Raw genomic sequence first — 22,559 nt, forward strand, 5'->3', positions numbered from 1 at the left:
CTAATCCATATAACCTGCATTGAGACAAGGCTTTAATGTGGTGGCTTAGTAAAAATTAATTCTAAGTGCAGAATTCAACAAGGAAAATTACTTTATTAAAGCCAGAAAATCATGTTAAAATGTGATATATTATCCTTTGTTTTTTGAACTGCACCAAAAACTTTTATACAACAGTGTCAGGATGCCAGGAATCAGACTGAGACGAGAAGTGCAAAAATAATCACACCTTTATTGATAGCAAAAAATAATAAAAAGTCCACAAGTCAAATAACAAGCCAGGAATCAAACCCTGCGCTGGTAGTCAGACGTGCTGAGTCAGGAGCCAAAGCGAATAGTCAGACGAGCTGAGTCAGGAGCCAAAGCGAGTAGTCAGACGAGCCGGAATCAGGAACAAGAAGAACAGCAGAGTCAGGAACAAGACAGGGATCAGGAACCAGGACGTCAGGTAATACACAGGAGCTCTCACAAACAGGTCTGAGACAACGCAAGGACAAAGCATACTGAACAGAGGCCCTTTATATAATAAGTGATGACATCACAATTCTGAGACTGCATCCTGTCTCACACGGATGATGTACACCGATCTGGCCATAAAAGGTATGCACCAGAGTCAGCAAGAGAGTTGAGTAAAATGGCTGTCAGCAGCACATGGCAAACAAAGCAAGGAAAAACCCTGACAAACAGTAAAAGATATGCTTATGGGATTTGCTATTTTGGATGTGGTTTCTATGATTTCTTCTTCATTCTCAGATTATATTCTTGGACATGACTGTCTTCTATTATCTATGCTAAAAAATATGCCTCAGAGGGACCAATCAAACCGGATTTGTGGTCCTAAGAAAGAAAAATATATGCTGTTATACTGGGAAAATATTTTGGTGTCTGGAGACATCTTTCTCTCCTGAATCAGAGCTCCTCTGAAGTTTTTCCTGTTTTTCTTTTGCCTGATATGTTATCAGCAAAATTACTTTAAAGGGCCAGTAAACCTAAAAAATAATGTTATATAATTCTGCACATAGTGCAGAATTATATAACATTATATTAGAGTTAGCTTTATAGAACATAATATTCCCTGTGAATTTTTATTAAAAAAAAAGACTGTTTTTCAGACCCGCTCTCTGTGCTCTTCTGAGCGGGTCTGTTTTTATCACAGAGCGCATCTGGCCAGCTGTCTAGTCACAGCCCGGCCCGACCGCGCCATTACACTCAGTGCAGCTCACTCTCGCTGTCAGACAGTGTAATGGCGCGCTCGGGCCGGGCTGTGACTAGACAGCTGGCCAGATGCGTTCTGTAATAAAAACTGACCCGCTCAGAAGAGCACAGAGAGCGGGTCTGAAAAACAGTATTTATTTATAAAAATTCACAGGGAATATTATGTTCTATAAAGCTAACGCTAATATAATGTTATATAATTCTGCACTATGTGCAGAATTATATAACATTATTTTTTAGGTTTACTGGACCTTTAATTTCTGTTAAACTGTAAAGTGTTCATTGTATATTTTGCTAATAGATGGTATTAAGAGGGCATAGTTAAAGTGAAAGTAAAGTTGATAATATCACTATATACGGTTATATAAATCAATTATAAATAACATAACTTTCATTCATCATTTTTTTCGTATTTATTTCTAACATGATTTTTTTACCACAATATCTGCCAGATTTTTTCTCTATTTCTCTGCCCGCATTAATTTTTTTCCCCCTTTAGTTGTGACGAATGAGAGATATTGTAATCTCATTGGTCCCCCATGGGCGTCTCTATATGCCCCCATTTTGCAATGCGCATGCGGCTATCCACAAATGTCATCCATCATCAGATGCGTGTTCATGATAGCCGCATGCACATTCGATTTATCAAAGGAAATTCATTATACTTCATTGTAACAGCGATCGGAACATTTATTTTTGCGCATGCGCAAACTATTGGGCTCACAAGAGTGCGCACGGATAAGGACGTATAGAGAGGGTGGGACCGCTCTTACCTCTAACACTTCTAAAACCGGAAGCTAGCAGGGGGCGGAGGAATCTAGCAAACCAAATCAAAAAATTAAAAAAATCTTGAATATAGGGACATTTTGAGGAAAAAATTAGTTAGTGACTATAATGTATCTTAGTAGTAGAATCCATTACGTTCTTTATGTATATGAAAATTGACTTTCACTTTAAAGTGAAAGTAAAGTTGTTCCCTTTCGAACACATTCATTTTTTCTACTACCTTAGTATATTAAGATCGCTAACTTTATTTTCATAAATTTATCAATAATTAGAAGTTTTATTAAAAATCTCTCATCCTCTACTTCTTATATTTCTGTGTTCTGACGTATACAGCGGTCCCAACCCGCTCTATACATAGCTCCAAAGCGCATTCACAATGACTATTTGTATTGCGCATGCGCTAATCCGGTACGGCTCCATCTACTGTGCATGCGCTTCTTGTCAAAACCGTTTGTGCATAGAGAAACGGGAGCGCGCTCCTGATATCTTAGTGTATGGCCTTGTATTGCGCATGCGCAAATCACCTACGGCTCCGTCTACTGCACATGCGCTTCTCGGCGAAACTGTTTGTGCCCAGAGAAACAGGAGCGCGCTCCTGATATATTAGTGTCTGGCCAAACATTTGCGCATGCATAGATTAATAAGTAGGCGGGTGACGTGGTTTCACGGCCGCCTAGTGGACAGATTTTCAATTGGCTTTTGAAAAACATGACCCGGAGTGAAAAAAAACCCAGAATTTATGCTTACCTGATAAATTACTTTCTCCAACGGTGTGTCCGGTCCACGGTTTCATCCTTACTTGTGGGATATTCTCCTCCCTTACAGGGAATGGCAAGGAGAGCACACAGCAAGAGCTGTCCATATAGCTCCCCCTCTGGCTCCGCCCCCCAGTCATTCGACCGACGGTTAGGAGAAAAAGGAGAAACTATAGGGTGCCGTGGTGACTGTAGTGTATAAAGAAAAAGAGAAATTTTTCAAACCTGATTAAAAAACCAGGGCGGGCCGTGGACCGGACACACCGTTGGAGAAAGTAATTTATCAGGTAAGCATAAATTCTGTTTTCTCCAACATTGGTGTGTCCGGTCCACGGTTTCATCCTTACTTGTGGGAACCAATACCAAAGCTTTAGGACACGGATGAAGGGAGGGAGCAAATCAGGTTACCTAAACGGAAGGCACCACGGCTTGCAAAACCTTTCTCCCAAAAACAGCCTCCGAAGAAGCATAAGTATCGAATTTGTAAAATTTGGCAAAAGTGTGCAGAGAAGACCAAGTCGCTGCCTTACATATCTGATCAACAGAAGCCTCGATCTTGAAAGCCCATGTGGAAGCCACAGCTCTAGTGGAGTGAGCTGTGACTCGTTCAGGAGGCTGCCGTCCGGCAGTCTCATTAGCCAATCGGATAATGCTTTTCAGCCAGAAAGAAAGAGGTAGCCGTAGCTTTTTGTCCTCTCCTCTTACCAGAGTAAACGACAAACAAAGATGAGGTTTGTCTAAAATCCTTAGTTGCTTCTAAATAGAACTTTAAAGCACGAACTACATCTAAATTGTGTAACAAACGTTCCTTCTTTGAAACTGGATTCGGACACAGAGAAGGAACATCTATTTCCTGGTTAATATTCCTGTTGGAAACAACCTTCGGAAGAAAACCAGGCTTAGTACGCAAAACGACCTTATCTGAATGGAACACCAGATAGGGTGTATGACACTGCAAAGCAGATAATTCCGAAACTCTTCTTGCAGAAGAAATAGCAACCAAAAACAGAACTTTCCAAGATAGTAACTTGATATCTATGGAATGTAAGGGTTCAAACGGAACCCCTTGAAGAACTGAAAGAACTAAATTTAGACTCCAAGGAGGAGTCAAGGGTCTGTAAACAGGCTTGATTCTGACCAAAGCCTGTACAAAAGCTTGTACATCTGGCACAGCTGCCAGTCGTTTGTGTAACAAGACAGATAAAGCAGAAATCTGTCCTTTTAGAGAACTCGCTGACAATCCCTTATCCAAACCTTCTTGGAGAAAGGAGAGGATCTTAGGAATTTTAATCTTACTCCAGGAGAATCCCTTGGATTCACACCAACAGATATATCTTTATTTATATTATTTATATTTTATGGTAAATCTTTCTAGTCACAGGTTTTCTGGCTTGGACCAGAGTATCTATCACTGAATCTGAAAACCCACGCTTGGATAAAATCAAACGTTCAATTTCCAAGCAGTCAGCTGCAGAGAAACTAGATTTGGATGTTCGAATGGACCTTGTACTAGAAGATCCTGTCTCAAAGGTAGCTTCCATGGTGGAGCCGATGACATATTCACCAGGTCTGCATACCAAGTCCTGCGCAGCCACGCAGGAGCTATCAGAATCACTGAGACCTTCTCCTGTTTGATCTTGGCTACAAGCCTGGGAAGGAGAGGGAACGGTGGAAACGCATAAGCTAGGTTGAACGACCAAGGCGCCACTAATGCATCCACTAGAGTCGCCTTGGGATCCCTGGATCTGGACCCGTAGCAAGGAACCTTGAAGTTCTGACGGGACGCCATCAGATCCATGTCTGGAATGCCCCATAATTGAGTCAACTGGGCAAACACCTCCGGGTGGAGTTCCCACTCCCCCGGATGGAAAGTCTGACGACTCAGATAATCCGCCTCCCAGTTGTCTACTCCTGGGATGTGGATTGCAGATAGGTGGCAGGAGTGATCCTCCGCCCATTTGATGATTTTGGATACCTCTCTCATCGCCAAGGAACTCCTTGTTCCCCCCTGATGGTTGATGTAAGCTACAGTCGTTATGTTGTCTGATTGGAATCTTATGAATCCGGCCTTCGCTAGTTGAGGCCAAGCCCGGAGAGCATTGAATATCGCTCTCAGTTCCAGGATGTTGATCGGGAGAAGAGACTCTTCCTGAGACCATAAACCCTGAGCTTTCAGGGAATCCCAGACCGCGCCCCAGCCTAATAGACTGGCGTCGGTCGTGACAATGACCCACTCTGGTCTGCGGAAACTCATTCCCTGAGACAGGTGATCCTGGGACAACCACCAACGGAGTGAGTCTCTGGTCATCTGGTCTACTTGAATCTTTGGAGACAAGTCTGTATAGTCCCCATTCCACTGCTTGAGCATGCACAGTTGTAATGGTCTTAGATGAATTCGAGCAAAAGGAACTATGTCCATTGCTGCAACCATCAACCCTACTACTTCCATGCACTGAGCTATGGAAGGCTGCAGAATAGAGAGAAGAACTTGACAAGCGTTTAGAAGCTTTGACTTACTGACTTCTGTCAAGAAGATCTTCATTTCTAAAGAATCTATTATTGTTCCCAAAAAGGGAACTCTTGTCGACGGAGACAGGGAACTCTTTTCTACGTTCACCTTCCACCCGTGAGATCTGAGAAAGGCTAGAACAATGTCTGTATGAGCCTTTGCCTTGGAAAGAGACGACGCTTGAATTAGAATGTCGTCCAGATAAGGTGCCACTGCAATGCCCCTTGGTCTTAGAACCGCTAGAAGGGACCCGAGCACCTTTGTGAAAATTCTGGGAGCAGTGGCTAGTCCGAATGGGAGAGCCACGAACTGATAATGTTTGTCCAGAAAGGCGAACCTTTGATCTTTGTGGATAGGAATATGTAGATACGCATCCTTTAAATCCACGGTAGTCATATATTGACCCTCCTGGATTGTAGGTAAAATTGTTCGAATGGTTTCCATTTTGAACGATGGAAATCTGAGAAATTTGTTTAGAATTTTTAAATCCAGAATTGGTCTGAAAGTTCCCTCTTTTTTGGGAACTACAAACAGATTTGAGTAAAACCCCTGACCTTGTTCCCCAGTTGGAACTGGGTGTATCACTCCCATCTTTAACAGGTCTTCTACACAATGTAAGAATGCCTGTCTCTTTATTTGGTTTGAAGATAAGTGAGAAATGTGGAACCTTCCCCTTGGGGGTAGTTCCTTGAATTCTAGAAGATAACCCTGAGAGACTATTTCTAGTGCCCAGGGATCCTGAACATCTCTTGCCCAAGCCTGAGCAAAGAGAGAGAGTCTGCCCCCTACTAGATCCGGTCCCGGATCGGGGGCTACCCCTTCATGCTGTTTTGGTAGCAGCAGCAGGCTTCTTGGCCTGTTTACCCTTGTTCCAGCCTTGCATTGATTTCCAAGCTGGTTTAGTCTGGGAAGCGTTACCCTCTTGTCTAGAGGTTGCAGAGTTGGAAGCCGGTCCGTTCCTGAAATTGCGAAAGGAACGAAAATTGGACTTATTCTTAGCCTTGAAAGGCCTATCTTGTGGGAGGGCATGGCCCTTTCCCCCAGTGATGTCTGAAATAATTTCTTTCAATTCTGGCCCAAAAAGGGTCTTACCTTTGAAAGGGATATTAAGCAATTTTGTCTTGGAAGATACATCCGCCGACCAAGACTTTAGCCAGAGCGCTCTACGCGCCACAATTGCAAACCCTGAATTTTTCGCCGCTAATCTCGCTAACTGCAAAGCGGCGTCTAAAATAAAGGAATTAGCTAACTTAAGTGCGTGAATTCTGTCCATGACCTCCTCATATGGAGTCTCCCTACTGAGCGACTTTTCCAGTTCCTCGAACCAGAACCACGCCGCTGTAGTGACAGGAATAATGCACGAAATAGGTTGAAGGAGGTAACCTTGCTGTACAAAAATCTTTTTAAGCAAACCCTCCAATTTTTTATCCATAGGATCTTTGAAAGCACAATTGTCCTCAATGGGAATGGTCGTGCGTTTGGCTAGTGTAGAAACCGCCCCCTCGACCTTAGGGACTGTTTGCCATGTGTCCTTCCTGGGGTCGACCATGGGGAACAATTTCTTAAATATAGGAGGAGGGACAAAAGGTATGCCTGGCTTCTCCCACTCCTTATTCACTATGTCCGCCACCCTTTTAGGTATCGGAAAGGCATCAGGGTGCACCAGGACCTCTAGGAACTTGTCCATCTTGCACAATTTTTCTGGGATGACCAGATTGTCACAATCATCCAGAGTAGATAGCACCTCCTTAAGTAATGCGCGGAGATGCTCTAATTTAAATTTAAATGTCACAGCATCAGGTTCTGCCTGCTGAGAAATTCTTCCTGTATCAGAAATTTCTCCATCTGATAAACCCTCCCTCACTGCCACTTCAGACTGGTGTGAGGGTATGACAGATAAATTATCATCAGCACCCTCCTGCTCTACAGTGTTTAAAACTGAGCAATCGCGCTTTCTCTGAAATGCTGGCATTTTGGATAAAATATTAGCTATGGAGTTATCCATTACTGCCGTCAATTGTTGCATAGTAACAAGCATTGGCGCGCTAGAAGTACTAGGGGTCGCCTGCGCGGGCATAACTGGTATAGACACAGAAGGAGAGGATGCAGAACTATCCCTACTTCCTTCATCTGAGGAATCATCCTGGGCAACCTTACTAAATGTGACAGTACTGTCCTTACTTTGTTTGGACGCCATGGCACAATTATCACATACATTTGAAGGGGGAACCACCTTGGCCTCCATACATACAGAACATGATCTATCTGAAGGTACAGACATGTTAAACAGGCTTAAACTGGTTAATAAAGCACAAAAAACGTTTTTAAACAAAACCGTTACTGTCTCTTTAAATGTTAAACAGGGCACACTTTATTACTGAATATGTGAAAAACTATGAAGGAATTATCCAATCTTTACCAAATTTTCACCACAGTGTCTTAATGCATCCAAAGTATTGTACCCCAATTTTCAAGCTGTTAACCCTTAAAATGCGGAAACCGGAGCCGTTTGCAATTTAATCCCACTACAGTCACAGCCACAGCCTTTGTTGCGACTTCACCTATCCCAGGGGGGTATACGATACCAATTCAAGCCTTCTAGGAACGTTTTCAGTGGATACCAGACCCTCTCACATGCAACTGCATGCACTGCACTCAAAAGAAACTGCGCAATAATGGCGCGTAAATGAGGCTCTGCCTACTACAGTGAAAGGCCCTTCCTGACTGGGAAGGTGTCTTAACTAGTGCCTGGCGATAAAAACGTTCCCCAAATAATAAAAAGTGTGAAATCCACTTCAAACTTTAAATAATAACTTAAATAAACAATCGATTTAGCCCTTAAGAGTGTCCACCAGTTAATAGCCCATAATAAGCCCTTTATTCTTTCTGAGTCTAAGAAAATGGCTTACCGATCCCCATGAGGGAAAATGACAGCCTTCCAGCATTACACAGTCTTGTTAGAAAAATGGCTAGTCATACCTTGAGCAGAAAAGTCTGCAAACTGTTCCCCCCAACTGAAGTTCTCTGGGCTCAACAGTCCTGCGTGGGAACAGCAATTGATTTTAGTTACTGCTGCTAAAATCATACTCCTCTTTTAAACAGAACTCTTCATCTCTTTCTGTTTCAGAGTAAATAGTACATACCAGTACTATTTCAAAATAACAAACTCTTGATAGAAGAAATAAAAAACTACAACTAACACCACAAACTCCTCACCATCCCCGTGGAGATGCTACTTGTTCAGAGCGGCAAGGAGAATGACTGGGGGGCGGAGCCAGAGGGGGAGCTATATGGACAGCTCTTGCTGTGTGCTCTCCTTGCCATTCCCTGTAAGGGAGGAGAATATCCCACAAGTAAGGATGAAACCGTGGACCGGACACACCAATGTTGGAGAAAAAAAGATTTACGGGTTGAATTTGGATAGTCTAAAAAGTTTTGTAATTAAGGCGATAACTTTGATTCCAGCTAAATTAAAAAAAAACGATGAATGAAAGTCATATTATTTATGCCCAAAGACTGCTACTGAGGATCGCAAACCAGGTAACTTTACTTTCACTTTAAAGGGAAATAACACCCACATTTTTCCTTTCATGATTTAGAAAGAGCATGCAATTTTAAACAACTTTCTAATTTTCTTATATTATCTAATTTGCTTCAGTCTCTTGATATCCTTTGCTGAAAAGCATATCTAGATAGGCTCAGGGGCTGCTGATTGGTGGCTGCACATAGATGCCTCGTATGATTGGCTCACCCATGTGCACTGCTATTTCTTCAACAAACGATATCTAAATACTGAAGAAAATTAGATAAGAGAAGTAAATTGGAATGTTGTTTAAAATTGTATTCTCAATCTGAATCATGAAAGTAAAATTTGGGGTTTAGTGTCCCTTTAAGGTTAATACAGAAGGCAGAATTTAGCAAAAAAATACTATTATTAAAGTTTCACAATTACTTAGGAGTTTTTTGCATATCCTTTTATGCCTGAATTGCAGTTGTTAGCCACATTATTTAATTTCCAGTTACACATACATAGGTGAAGTGTGGAAGTGTTATCTCTTGGAAAACATATATATGTCTTACATATCTATGGAGGGTCCATGGTGAATGTCTTTATAATGCTTCTTAGTCATTTTGATTTTCCTGCAGTTTAAGATAACTGATACATGTTGCAAGTTAGGAGAAGACATTCTGATATTTGATAGATAGTAATTAATCACAGCTGATACAGGCTTCCATGGAGATCAGGGTTTGAAAATTAAATCAATGAGCACTTATTAAAAATTATTTTTATTATTTTTTTTGCATTTCATGGAGTTCCCCATATATCACTCAAAAAAAAAATAATAACTATTGATTCCCTGATTGGTTACCTTTCTTATTTTTTCTACACTATATGTATCCAGTGGCAAGTCACCAGAGAGCATTATGTGGTTATTCCCAGAGGGCATTCTAACTACTGTTACACTCTGGACCATATTTTGTTTATAAGACTGGTGCAAAACCTATACTCTCCTATTTTCACAAGTTTTGCTCTCAACTTTGTAGTCTACATAATGGCAGAATATGCCTCAATGCACTGCAGTCTCACTGCTCACCTAATTTTCTGACCAGTTCTGCACCCAATGTACAACTCCAGTCTACATTCTCTAACAGTGTCTGTGATGCAGGAAATAAAAGCTTACCTACTCTTTTTTTCAACACACAAAACCATTTGTTTTCGCTTTTCAATTTGCATTTCTTATAGTAAGTACATTTCTCCTTGACTTTATTTATGTTCATTTGCTTACCATGTGCAACATAATGCTGGGAAATGTTCTAAATGGTGTGCATTAAGCTAGAATAGACAGTAAACACCTTGTAATTATAAGACCTATCTGTTATCTTGCTATAGAATAACATATCAGCCAGGGCAACACATTTAAAAAACAAATCAACATCGTTATAATTACAAATGTTATTCGATAACCAAACTCCACCAATCATTTGCTTCAAGGCTAGACATGGAGGCCCATTTATCAAGCTCCGTATGGGGCTTGTGGGCCCATGTTTCTGGCGAGTCTGAAAGACCGCTGCTCCATAACCCTGTCCGCCTGCTCTGAGCAGGTGGACAGGAATCGCCACAATTCAACCCGATCGAGTACGATCGGGTTGATTGACACCTCCCTGCTGGCGGCCGATTGGCCGCGAGTCTGCAGGGGGTGGGGTTGCACCAGCAGCTCTTGTGAGCTGCTGGTGCAATGCTAAATACGGAGAGCGTATTGCTCTCTGCATTCAGCGAGGTCTTGCGGACCTGACCTGCACTGTCGGATCAGGTCCGCAAGACCTTTGATAAATAGGCCTCATGGTCATTATGTGAGATTATATATATAGTAGGGTTAGCCTTGATAAGTCTGCAGTGTGCATCTTATGATAATTGGAAAAGCCACAATTTGTATAGCTAAATTACATGAAAGAGGGGCAAAATCATTGATTAACGTATATTGCAAAGTTTACTACACATAACTAAACATTTTATTTATTTTGTTTTTTTTCTTCAGTTATGCATTCTGGGTTCCATGGGGTAGGATGAATTTCTATCACATAATCAATTTAAACGTGTGCATGAATACAGTTCAGGTTTTACCCTGGGAAACTGCTTTGCTTAAATAAACCCAGGAAGGTTCATAGAACCTCTGGGGCACGCACATGTTTTTAGGACTCTATAGCAACAACATATGTGGCAATTTTATACATTGTTTCAAACACTACTACCCTAGAGTTCTAAAAAAACGTGCATGCTCCTGTGTCTACCTAGTTTGATCAGGAACTGTTATTAAACATTTCCAAGTAACACTGACATTCTGATAAAACTCAAACATTTATTAAACTAAAATTGTATGTAAGTTTTGAGAACAAAGTCCTGGATTTCAGTCAATTTTTATTCATGAAATCGAGAAAATATTGTATAGCAGATCAGGTTTTTGTTGTTGTTTTGATTGTTTTTAAAGCAATTCCAATCAAAAAAAAGAATTGCTGTTTGAATCAGAAAAATATTTGCAACAATTCTAATTATATACGTGAAGAATGAATGAAAAACGATAAGAACCAGGGAAATTGCAGGACTTTCACAGACTTTCAGTGAAGCTAAAGATAAGCTGTTGAAGTGGAAATTAAATATGAAAGCCAATTAATTCACTATTGTTGATGGCTGCCTAATATCTTTGGTTGCAGCATTCTTAACCATTCAGAATCAAATGATGTGTGCAATTAATAGTTTCATATAATTTTGAGTCATTTTAATATGAACATATGTACACATCAAAACGATACATCTGAATCTTAAATGAACATTTAGATGATCATATTTCATTTGTGTAACAAGGTGCAAAATCTAAAAGTTTGAATAGATTTTTAACTTCTTGATTAAAAAATAGTTTAACAGCATGTTTAAGAACTTTAACACTGAAAAATAGCCATGCAAACAGATGAGAAATGCCACTTATAAAAGGAAAAATGTGTTTTCAACAGGTCAAAGGTGTTAAATTTGAAAAGTCCAAAAATCCTTTGAAAACTATTTTCTTCATAATTGGAAATATCATTGTCAACCAGTCCTCATGCAAGGTATGGAGGGAGTTTTCCTCGCACAAGTGTACAGAAAAACTTTAAGAAGGTCACTCAAAACATTTCCAATGGGTTTGAATTTGAAAACCCCATGAAACATCACGATGCATTTTGCATAAGAATTTTGATTGACTGGAATGGGAGCCACAATAAGAAAAATTGAAAAACCTGGTCAAAGTCTTTCCCATTTGCCAACAAACAAATCACACAAAAATGTTATATGTAATAATATTCAAAAGTCCACCGTCACCAAATGGTTTTATCTGATAATTTATTAAAACAATGTAAAATACTGTAATCAGTAGATTCATCATTTAAGAATACATTATTGAACACTGATTCAAAGCACTCTGGCCTCTATTTATCAAGCTGTAAAGCAAATACGCTGGAATTCCGCAGCGTATTTGTGGCGAGCCTGATTCGCCGTAGTTATCAAACCCTACAGACCGGCAAAAGTAGAATATAGTAACATAACATATGATCCGCTGGTCTCAGTCAGACACAGATCGATGGTTACGTCACTACAGATGTTCCGAACGCAAGTTCGGCACAATCTGACTACTTTTGGAAGTTATCAAAGAACTAGCAGGTACGCTCGCCACTATTCCGGGCCAGCGTACGTGGTTTTCAATCCGCCGCCCTGGAGGCGGCAGATGCCATAGGAATCAATGGGAGTCTGGCAGCAGCGAAAGCTCATGTTCGCTGCTGCCCGATATCCCATTGATTGCTATGGAAACGTCTACACCTAACACCCTAACATGTACCCCGAGTCTAAACACCCCTAATCTGCCCCCCCCTAGACCACCGCCACATACATTATACTTATTAACCCCTAAACCGCCGCTCCCGGACCCCGCCACAACTAAATAAAGTGTTTAACCCCTAAACCGCCGCTCCCGGACCCTGCCGCCAACTACATTAAATTTATTAACCCCTAATCTGCCCCCCTACACTGCCGCCACCTACATTATATTTATTAACCCCTAATCTGCCACCCCCAACATCTTTGGCCTTAGTAGTGAGAATCAGCAAAATCTTTAAAAGGCAGTGATAAATTTATTAGTACAATGTTAAACACATAAAAAAAGCTGATCAGCATGTAAAAAAAAATTATAAAATAATAACAATGTAACAAACAGTAGCTTGATACAATTAGAACAATTAAAACAAATAACAGTGACCCTGAAACTAATGTTGAATCCAAACGGTGAAGTCCGGAAAAGGAGTATTAAGAAATCGACATCCACAGCTGATTCCTTAAGAGGCAAAATGGAGCTGGAACGACAAACGGATCCAAATCAAACACAAGCAGAGAACCAAAATTAAGGTGTTCAATTTTACTTACACCATATCATGGTCTCTGCAGTGACGATAAATCCTCTTTTCAAGCTGCAGCGGAGCCGGATAAACCTTTGATGCGAATACCGGTATTTTGATGAGTTACTCCGCTCAGGTTCAAGACAGCACAGAAGCCGGTCTGTGATAGTTGTGTGACGTAATGTCAGGTAACGTGTAGTGGCTTGTGTTTGATTTGGATCCGTTTGTCGTTCCAGCTCCATTTTGCCTCTTAAGGAATCAGCTGTGGATGTCGATTTCTTAATACTCCTTTTCCGGACTTCACCGTTTGGATTCAACATTAGTTTCAGGGTCATTTTGTTTTGATTGTATTTTTATTTCTTATGCTACACTGTTATTTGTTTTAATTGTTCTAATTGTATCAAGCTACTGTTTGTTACATTGTTATTATTTTATTACTTTTTTTCACATGCTGATCAGCTTTTTTATATGTTAAAAATTGTACTAATAAATTTATCACTGCCTTTTAAAGATTTTGCTGATTCTCACTACTAAGGCCAAAGACTTTAAACTTTATGTATCTTGACCTGTTTCATAGTATATCCAATCACTCATTTTAGCTGCATTTGCTGCAGCGCCAAGGTTTTTGAAAATTTTGATCTATTTTTGGGACAAGTTTTTTTAAATATATTCTTTTGGTTTTGCTGTGGAGATAGGGGTATCTCCGTTTTTTCCCTTGGTTTATTGGTGTTTTTTAACTTATTCCAGCGCAGGGTAACACTTCCCTTTTTTAATCAGTTTATATTACCATCTCAAGGTGTTTACTGTCCCTTTAAAATGTACTAACTGTAAAATAATCAATTAACTGTTACAGTTAAAAAAAATCATATTAACAGTATGATTTTATGGGAAATTATATTTTCTTTCATTATAGATAAAATAATTATCTTTAGTTGTTTTTAGCAAATCTTTGTAAAATTTTATAAAAAAAACAGCAATGGTGGGAGTGCAAAATGTATCCTCGCCTGTGTGACCAAAAATCCTAGAACCGACCCCGAACTTCCAACACTAGTAAGCAAAAGACAGCAGACAAAGTGCAGTCTTCATGGGACATTATTGGTCTCTAAACCAAATCTTTGCTGTCTAAATATTTAAGACAAAAAATACAAAAATGTCACAGTAGTAGACTGGAAAAACGCCCTGTTTGCAACTGCAGTTTGTATGCGGAAAAAGTACCATGAGAGGATAACACCACAATGTGTAAAACCTAAATATAAATATATGGTGCATGAAATAGTCAGGTTTGGGGATGTGTTGCCTATTCTGAAAATCAGTTACTTACCCACTGTCAACTACACTTTGACCAAAGAAAAGTACCACTCTATTTTGCAGAAGCATGCATAAAGGGATACTGAACCCAATTTTATTCTTTCATGATTCAGATAGAGCATTGTGATTTAAAACAAGTTTCAAATGTACTCCTAAATGTAGCCACCAATCAGCAAGCGCTACCCAGGTGCTGAACTAAAGATGGGCTGGCTCGTAAGTTTGTAATCTTGTAAGCTGCTTTTTCAAATAAAGATACCAAGAGAACGAATACAATTTGATAATAGGAGTAAATTAGAAACTTGCTTAAAATTGCATGCTCTATCGGAATCACGAAATAAAAAATTGGGTTCAGTATCCCTTTAAGGCCTATTTTTAGTTAAAATAACTGAATATAAATGAGCTCTGCTTGGAATGATATTAAAAGGATTCTAAGACTGTTCCAAACATCCATACTAATCAACAAAGGATTATACGGTAAATCTTCTGAAAGGGAAAATTTGGGTTAGGTATCCCTTTAAGGCTTAGTTGTAATGAAAAGGATTTTATACAAAATTGTATTACTCAATGTCAGAGTTAGAGCAGTCATTAAGGCAAATTATGATCAAACATTGTGAACTTTTTATTTTCAGTACATACTACTTTAATTAGTAGGAAATTACGTATTTAGATTGAGATATACAGTATATTAAAATATATATATATATATATATATATATATATATATATATGAGAGAGAGAGAGAGAGAGAGAGAGAGAGAGAGAGAGAGAGAGAGAGAGAAAAGAGAAAGAGAGGAGAGAGAAGAAGAAGAGAAAGATAGTAGACAGAAGAAAGAGAGAGAGAAGGATGTCACCTGAATGGCCAACATGTATCATGGACCATAATTAGTTTTTAGAAAAAGCCTAAAATGTGGATAAACCTTAACAAAGCCAGATATTAAAATAACAGGTGAACGAGCCCAGTCTAAGAATTCTTTCAGTTTGTTTATAAAAACAAAATTTATGCTTACCTGATAAAATTCTTTCTTTCTTTCCGGACACGGAGAGTCCACAATGTCATTCCAATTACTAGTGGGATATTCAACTACTTACCAGCAGAAGGAGGCAAAGAGCACCCAAGCAAAGCTGTTAAGTGTAACTGCCTTACCCATAACCCCCAGTCATTCAGCCGACGGAAATAGAAAAGGAAGAAACACAAGGGTGAAAAAGGTGCCTAAGGTTTACTCAAAAAACTGCCAAATTATAATTAAAAAAGAGGGCGGGGTCGTGGACTCTCCATGTCCGGAAAGAAAGAAATTTATCAGGTAGGCATAAATGTTGTTTTCTTTCCTATGACATGGAGAGTCCACAACGTCATTCCAATTACTAGTGGGAACCAACACCCAAGCTAGAGGATACGGAATGAATAGGGAGGGAGAAAAAAGGCAAGAGAACCTAAACTTTAGAGCCCACACAACATCCAAGTTATGCAATAGACGTTCCTTGTGAAAAGAAGGATTAGGACAAAAAGAAGGAACAACAATTTCCTGATTAATGTTTCGATCCAATACCACCTTAGGGAGAAACCCCAATTTAGTACGAAGGACTGCCTTATCAGCATGAAAATTAAGGTAGGGGGAATCACACTGCAGAGCTGAAAGCTCAGACACTCTGCGAGTGGAAGAAATGGCAACAAGAAACAAAACTTTCCAGGATAAAAGTTTTATATCAACAACATGCATTGGCTCAAACGGAGCCTGCTTTAAAACTTTAAGAACTAAATTAAGGCTCCAAGGGGGAGCAACAGGTTTAAACAAAGGCCTGATGCTAACCAGGGCCTGTACAAAGGCTTGACCATCTGGTAGGTCTGCCAGATATTTGTGCAAAAGGATAGATAACGCAGAAATCTGACCCTTTAGAGAACTGACCGATAAACCCTTATCCATCCTGACGAAAAGACAAAATCCGTGGAATCCTCACCCAGCTCCAGGAGAATCCCTTATATTCACACCAAAACAGATATTTACGCCATATCTTATGGTAAATCTTGCGAGTAGCCGGTTTTCGAGCCTGAATCATAGTTTCAATGACCGCCTAAAAAAAAAACCCATTTAGACAGAACTAGGCGTTCAATCTCCAAGCAGTTAGCTTCAGAGAATCTAGCTTTGGATGGAGGAAAGGACCCTGAAGTTGAAAGGTCTTTCCTCTGAGGTAACCTCCAAGGAGGTAGATATATGACATCCTTACTAGATCCGCGAACCAGATCCTGCGAGGCCATGCAACAGCTATTAGTATCACTGATGCTCTCTCCTATTTTATACGAGCAATGACTTGTGGAAGGACAGCAAACAGAGGAAACAGATAAGCCAGAGAAAACCTCCAAGGAACCGCTAAAATATCTATCAGAACGGCCTGAGGATCTCTTGACCTTGAACCGTACTTTGGAACCTTGGCGTTTTGGCGGGACGCCATCAGATCCAACTCTAGAACCCTCAACTCGAGGGATATCTGAGAGAACACTTCCGGATGGAGAGCTCACTCCCCAGGATTAAAGGTCTGTCTGCTCAGAAAATCTACTTATCAGTTGTCTACTCCTTAGATGTGGATGGCAGATAGAAGACAATTGCGGGCTTCCGCCCCCTGTAGAATGCGAGTCACCTCCTTCATGGCTAAGGAACTCCGAGTCCCTCCCTGGTGGTTGATGTAAGCCACTGAGGTGATGTTGTCCTACTGGAATCTTATAAACCAGACCAACGACAGTTGAGGCCAAGCTGATAGGGCATTGAAGATAGCTCTCAACTCCAATATGTTTATGGGAAGAGAGGACTCTTCCCAAGACCACAGGCCCTGAGCATTTAGAGGGCCCCAAACAGCTCCCCGAGACAGATGTTCCTGTGACACCCACCATGAGAGAGAGTCTCTTGTTAGAGGGTTCAGTTTTATCCTCTGAGATAAATTTGAATGATCTCCGTTCCAATGACGGAGTATAGAAAGTTGCAGTAATCGTAGATGGAACTGAGCAAAAGGAATGATGTCCATGGATGCCACCATCAGACCAAGCACCTCCATGCATTGAGCCACAGATGGACGAAAGGCAGACTGGAGAGAAAGGCAGGAAGGAAGAATTTTGTTTTCTGACTTACGTCAGGAAAATCTTCATGGACATTCACCTTCCACCCATGGGAACGTAGAAAAGACAACAGCATTTCTGTATGAGATTTGGCTAGTTGAAAAGATGACGCCTGAACCAAGATGTCGTCTAGATAAGCCACCACAGCAATTTCCTGGGATCTGATCACAGCCAATAGCGCCCCCAGAACCTTTGTGAATATTCTGGGAGCAGTGGCCAGAACAAATGGAAATGCAACAAATTGGAAGTGCTTGTCCAGAAAGGCAAACCTCAGATACTGATGGTGTTCCCTGTGAATGGGAACATGAAGGTATGAGTCCTTCAGGTCTATGGTCGTCATAAACTGACCTTCCTGTACCAAAGGAAGAATGGAACGAATAGTTTCCATCTTGAAGGACGGAACCCTGAGGAATTTGTTGAGACACTTGAGGTCTAGAATGGGCCGAAAAAAGTTCCCTCCTTTTTGGGAACCACAAATAGATTTGAATAGAATCCTAGACCCTGATCTGTTAGAGGGACAGGAACAATAACTCCCAGAGAGTATAGGTATTTTACACAGTTTAAGAAGGCCTCCTTCTTTATTTGGTTTGATGATAGTCTTGACAGGAGAAATCTGGAGGGCAAGACTTGAATCCGATTCTGTAACCCTGGGATACAATGTCCACCGCCCAAGGGTCTGGGACATCGCATATCCAGGCTTGACGAAAAAGAGAAAGCCTGCCCCCCACCTGATCCACACTGGAATCGGGGGCGGAACCTTCATGCTGATTTAGAGTCAGCAGAAGGCTTCTTGTTTTGTTTTCCCTTGTTCAAGGGCTGGTTGGATTTCCAAGAGGATCTGGGCTGATCTGGTTTTGAAGAGGAAGAGGAGGATTTTTGTCCCTTAAAGATACAAAAGAAATGGAAATTAGAATTCTGACGACTTCTAGGTCTATTCTTCTTCTCCTAAGCAAGGAAAGATCCTTTTCCACCTGTAATCTCTGAAATGATCTCCGCCAGACCAGTTCCAAACAGAGTCTTTCCCTTGTAAGGTAAAGCCAAAAGCTTGGCCATAGAAGATAGATCGGATGACCAAGGTTTTAACCAGAGCCCTGCAAGCTAGTACCGTGAAGCTAGACATCTTAGCTCCCAGACAAATTATCTGCATATTGGCATCACAGATAAAAGTATTGGCCAATTTGAGAGCTTTGATCCTATCTTAGATCTCCTCTACTGTAGTTTCCTCTGTAATAAGATCAGACAATGCATCGCACTAATAAGATGCAGCTCCAACCCTTGATGGATGTACATATTTTTTAAGTAAGCCTCTAGCTTCTTGTCCATTGGGTCTTTAAAAGAGCAACTATCCTCTATAGGAATGGTAGTTGTCTTAGCAAGAGTAGAAATAGCTTATTCTACTTTAGGAACAGTGTGCCCTGAGTCACAAATAGAGTCAGCAACAGGAAACACCTTCTTAAAAACAGGGGAAAGGGGAAAAGGAACCCCTGGCTTATCCCATTCCTGAGCAATAATTTCAGACATCTTCCTTGGGACAGGAAAAAACTCCTCAGAAGATGGGGAATCATAAACTCTATTGAATTTAGAAGACTTTGTGGGGTTGACAGCAACCGAAGGTTCAGAGTCGTCTAAAGTAGCAATAACCTCCTTTAATAGTAACCGGAGGTGTTCTAGCTTAAATCTAAAATTAACCTCTTCAGATTCTGAAGATTTTTCTGCTAAAGTGTCAGAGTCTGAGATCTCACCTTCAGAAGCTACTGAAGTATGCTCCTCATCAGACATCTGAGAAAGATTGGCTAATGAAGTCCTAGAGTCAGAAGTCTTAGTATCAGGCAAATGTTTAGATTTTCTCTTACGCTTACCCGATGAAGGGAAAGCTGCCAAAGCTGCTGTTCCTGTTCTAAGTCCATGGCTAAGAAGTAACAATTCCCACCAGTAAATGCAACCAAATAAAATAAAATAAAATACAGGTGGCCCTCGTTTTACAACGGTTCAATTTACACCGTTTCAGAATAACAACCTTTTTTTCCAGTCATGTGACTGCTATTGAAAAGCATTGAGAAGCAGTGCATTTATTAAAATAGCCAGTAGGCGGAGCTGTCCGCTTGTGTTGTAGCAAAGCCAAGCAAGCTGAAATTAATCAGTTTAACCAGATCTGAGCAATCGAACAGATTTTAAAGGAACAAGATCTTGCTGTCTATAAATCAGTCCAGATTGGAATGCATAGAAAGAACTGTTTGCAGAAAAATGCAAGTGAAGTCTGTGTTGTGTGATTATTTTATTAGGTTTATAATGCTGTTTAGCAAATGTGTTTGTTCATTTAACTTAGTTTAATTATATATTCTGTGTTGTGTGATTATTTTATTAGGTTTATAATGCTGTCTAGCATTTAAAGTCTTCATTTCAAAGCTTTAAAAATAATGTATTAGGGGTTACTTATGACAATTTTGAGAGGGGCCTGGAACCTATCTCCCTCACTTCCCATTGACTTGCATTATAAACTGGGTTTCAATTTACAACGGTTTCGATTTACAACCATTCCTTCTGGAACCTAACCCCGGCGTAAAGTGAGGGCTACCTGTATATTAAATTTTATTATTGAACATATGAGGAAAAAAACGTTTAGACAACAAAATCCCTCAAATTGCCTGAGGTTCCTACCGCCAAAAGCAATACCCCACTAGTAATAGAAACCAGACTCCTTGAGGAGACTTTGCTCAGGAACGGTACGGGTAGAATTGCTGAATTTCTCCTGCGTAGCAACTGAGGTCGCAACCAGAAGTGCGGGTGTCACGTGACTGGGATTTAAGTAAAGTGCGCAACATTTATCTGCATAGAAAATAACACGGACTAAAAACGGCTTTACCGTTTCCATGTTCCAGGGCTGCCACAAGTAAATATAATCCCAATAAGCCCTAAACAGTCCAAAGCCTTGCACACTGCCCTCTATAAATAATAAAGGTTATCCCTTACTATTAAATATCTCACATCCCAACCAATTGAGAGAACTCTGTCCCTCAAGTCTCATACAGCATAAATATGAAATAAACTATTTCCATACATCATGTGCCAAAAAATTGTCCCCATATGAATCCTCTATTAAATAAGGATTATTATGTGATTTATATAAAAAAGGGATCTGGAAAGGAGGGTTAACTTTATAAGTGCTGCTGTCCTTCTGTACCTAGAAGGCAAAATGCACTTACCTTAGACCCTACTGCATAATAGATGCTGATCCTCAAGGTGTGGCAGGCACTACGCTCCCTGTCATGGACCTGTAGGAAAAGAAAGAACAGAGTAACTAACTCTGGCTTTCCACAAATGGGTAGCAAAGTGTTAAAAGTAAAGCAAAGACTTCCTCGCCGCTTTTAAACTACTAAAAGCCCCACTACTCTTACTCAAGAGATTGACGTGGACACAGCTAGACCCCAATCCTTGCTTGCAGGGAAAAGTACCCATAAAAGGATTAAATTTCTTCAGACACCAACTTTGCACAACCTCCATTGACAGAGGCAAAGAGAATGAATGGGGGTTATGGGTAAGGCAGTTACACTTAACAGCTTTGCTGGGGTGCTCTTTGCCTCCTCCTGCTGGCCAGGAGTTGAATATCCCACTAGTAATTGGAATGACGTTGTGGACTCTCCATGTCATAGGAAAGAAAGCTAAATTTACATTCTCAGCAGTTTATCTCAATATGTAATGTTCTGTATGTGAAGCAGAAACACCCGTATTACAATTTAATGCTAAAACCCCGCAAAGATTTTTCATGATTTCTCTCCATGCTGGTGAGCTTTAAATCACTAAACCAGCCCTATGTGTGAGGAGTAGTTCCTAGATTCAGTGTTTTCAGGATTTCTCTGTGTCCCTATTCTGTACCATGGAACTAATATAGATGTGTAATGCATTATGCCCTCTGTAAGCCTTTTATAATAATTTATAGATGTATACTTTCATACCTCTCCATTCACCCATTTGAACTGTCCAGAGCCGAGCTTCAAATTCATAGAGACATTTCCTCTGTAGCTTGAGCCATCAGACCATTCCTGAAATCCCAGTGTTTCGTTTGAGTCTGTCTGAATTGTTGATTCCTCTAAGTTTAACTCTGTAACTGGTTCCTGAAAATGTTGTTTACTTTCTTGTTCTTCAAAGTTAGTCTTTCTCTCTAGTTTCACCTCAGCATATCTTAAGTCAGAGTCTTCCTGGCTCTCTTCTGTACCAAGGTCATTTTGTGATGATGTGGTGTGGACTTCTGACATGTTTATTCTTCCTGATGGGAGGAGTAACGCTCAGTGATTATTAAGTTCAGCAAAATGTTTTAAATGGCATCAGTCTTTGGGTTGCCAGTATTGTAAAATGGGACTATTTGTATCCTCCCATTGTACTAACAATGCATTTGTGTTTGTTTGTAAGTATGTATATGTATCAGGCACACACGTTATTTATATACACACACACATATTTGTGTTTTATTATAACAGCAAATGTGATCATATGCATTAAATTTTCTTGTGCACTATAAAGTTCATATACCGTATACAGCAGAAGTGAGTACAACCCTGTGCAATATCACTTGAAGGGACAGTCTACACCAGAATTGTTATTGTTTTAAAAGATAGATAATCCCTTTATTACCCATTCCCCAGTTTTGCATAACCAACACAGTTATATTAATATACTTTTTACCTCTGTGATTACCTTGTATCTAATCATCTTCTGGTAGCCCCCTGATAACATGACTTTTTTTATTTATTATCTATTGACTTGCATTTTAGCCAATTAGTGCTGTGTTGTGCTGTCTCTTAAATAATTTAATGGACATGAACACAATGTTATCTACATGGCCCACATGAACTAGCAGTATCCTGTTGTTAAAAGCTAATAAAAAAAACACATGTGATAAGAGGCTGTCTGTAGTGGCTTAGAAACAGGCAGAAATTTAGAGGTTTAAATGTTATAAAGTATATTAATA

At 40.2% G+C, this 22,559-nt stretch overlaps 1 protein-coding gene across 1 annotated transcript in view; it reads right to left on the minus strand.

Annotated features, from left to right (window-relative positions):
- Positions 1-21,846, minus strand: part of LOC128657245 (ankyrin repeat and MYND domain-containing protein 1-like) — a 70,602-nt gene extending 48,756 nt beyond the window's left edge. The window contains exon 1 of the mRNA XM_053711516.1: positions 21,547-21,846. Within this exon, the coding sequence (XP_053567491.1) occupies positions 21,547-21,846 (300 nt within the window). The remainder of the gene's footprint in view (positions 1-21,546) is intronic.
- Positions 21,847-22,559: the final 713 nt, after the last annotated feature.

This window comes from Bombina bombina, chromosome 4 (genome assembly GCF_027579735.1).
Source record: "Bombina bombina isolate aBomBom1 chromosome 4, aBomBom1.pri, whole genome shotgun sequence".
Taxonomy (NCBI): domain Eukaryota; kingdom Metazoa; phylum Chordata; class Amphibia; order Anura; family Bombinatoridae; genus Bombina; species Bombina bombina.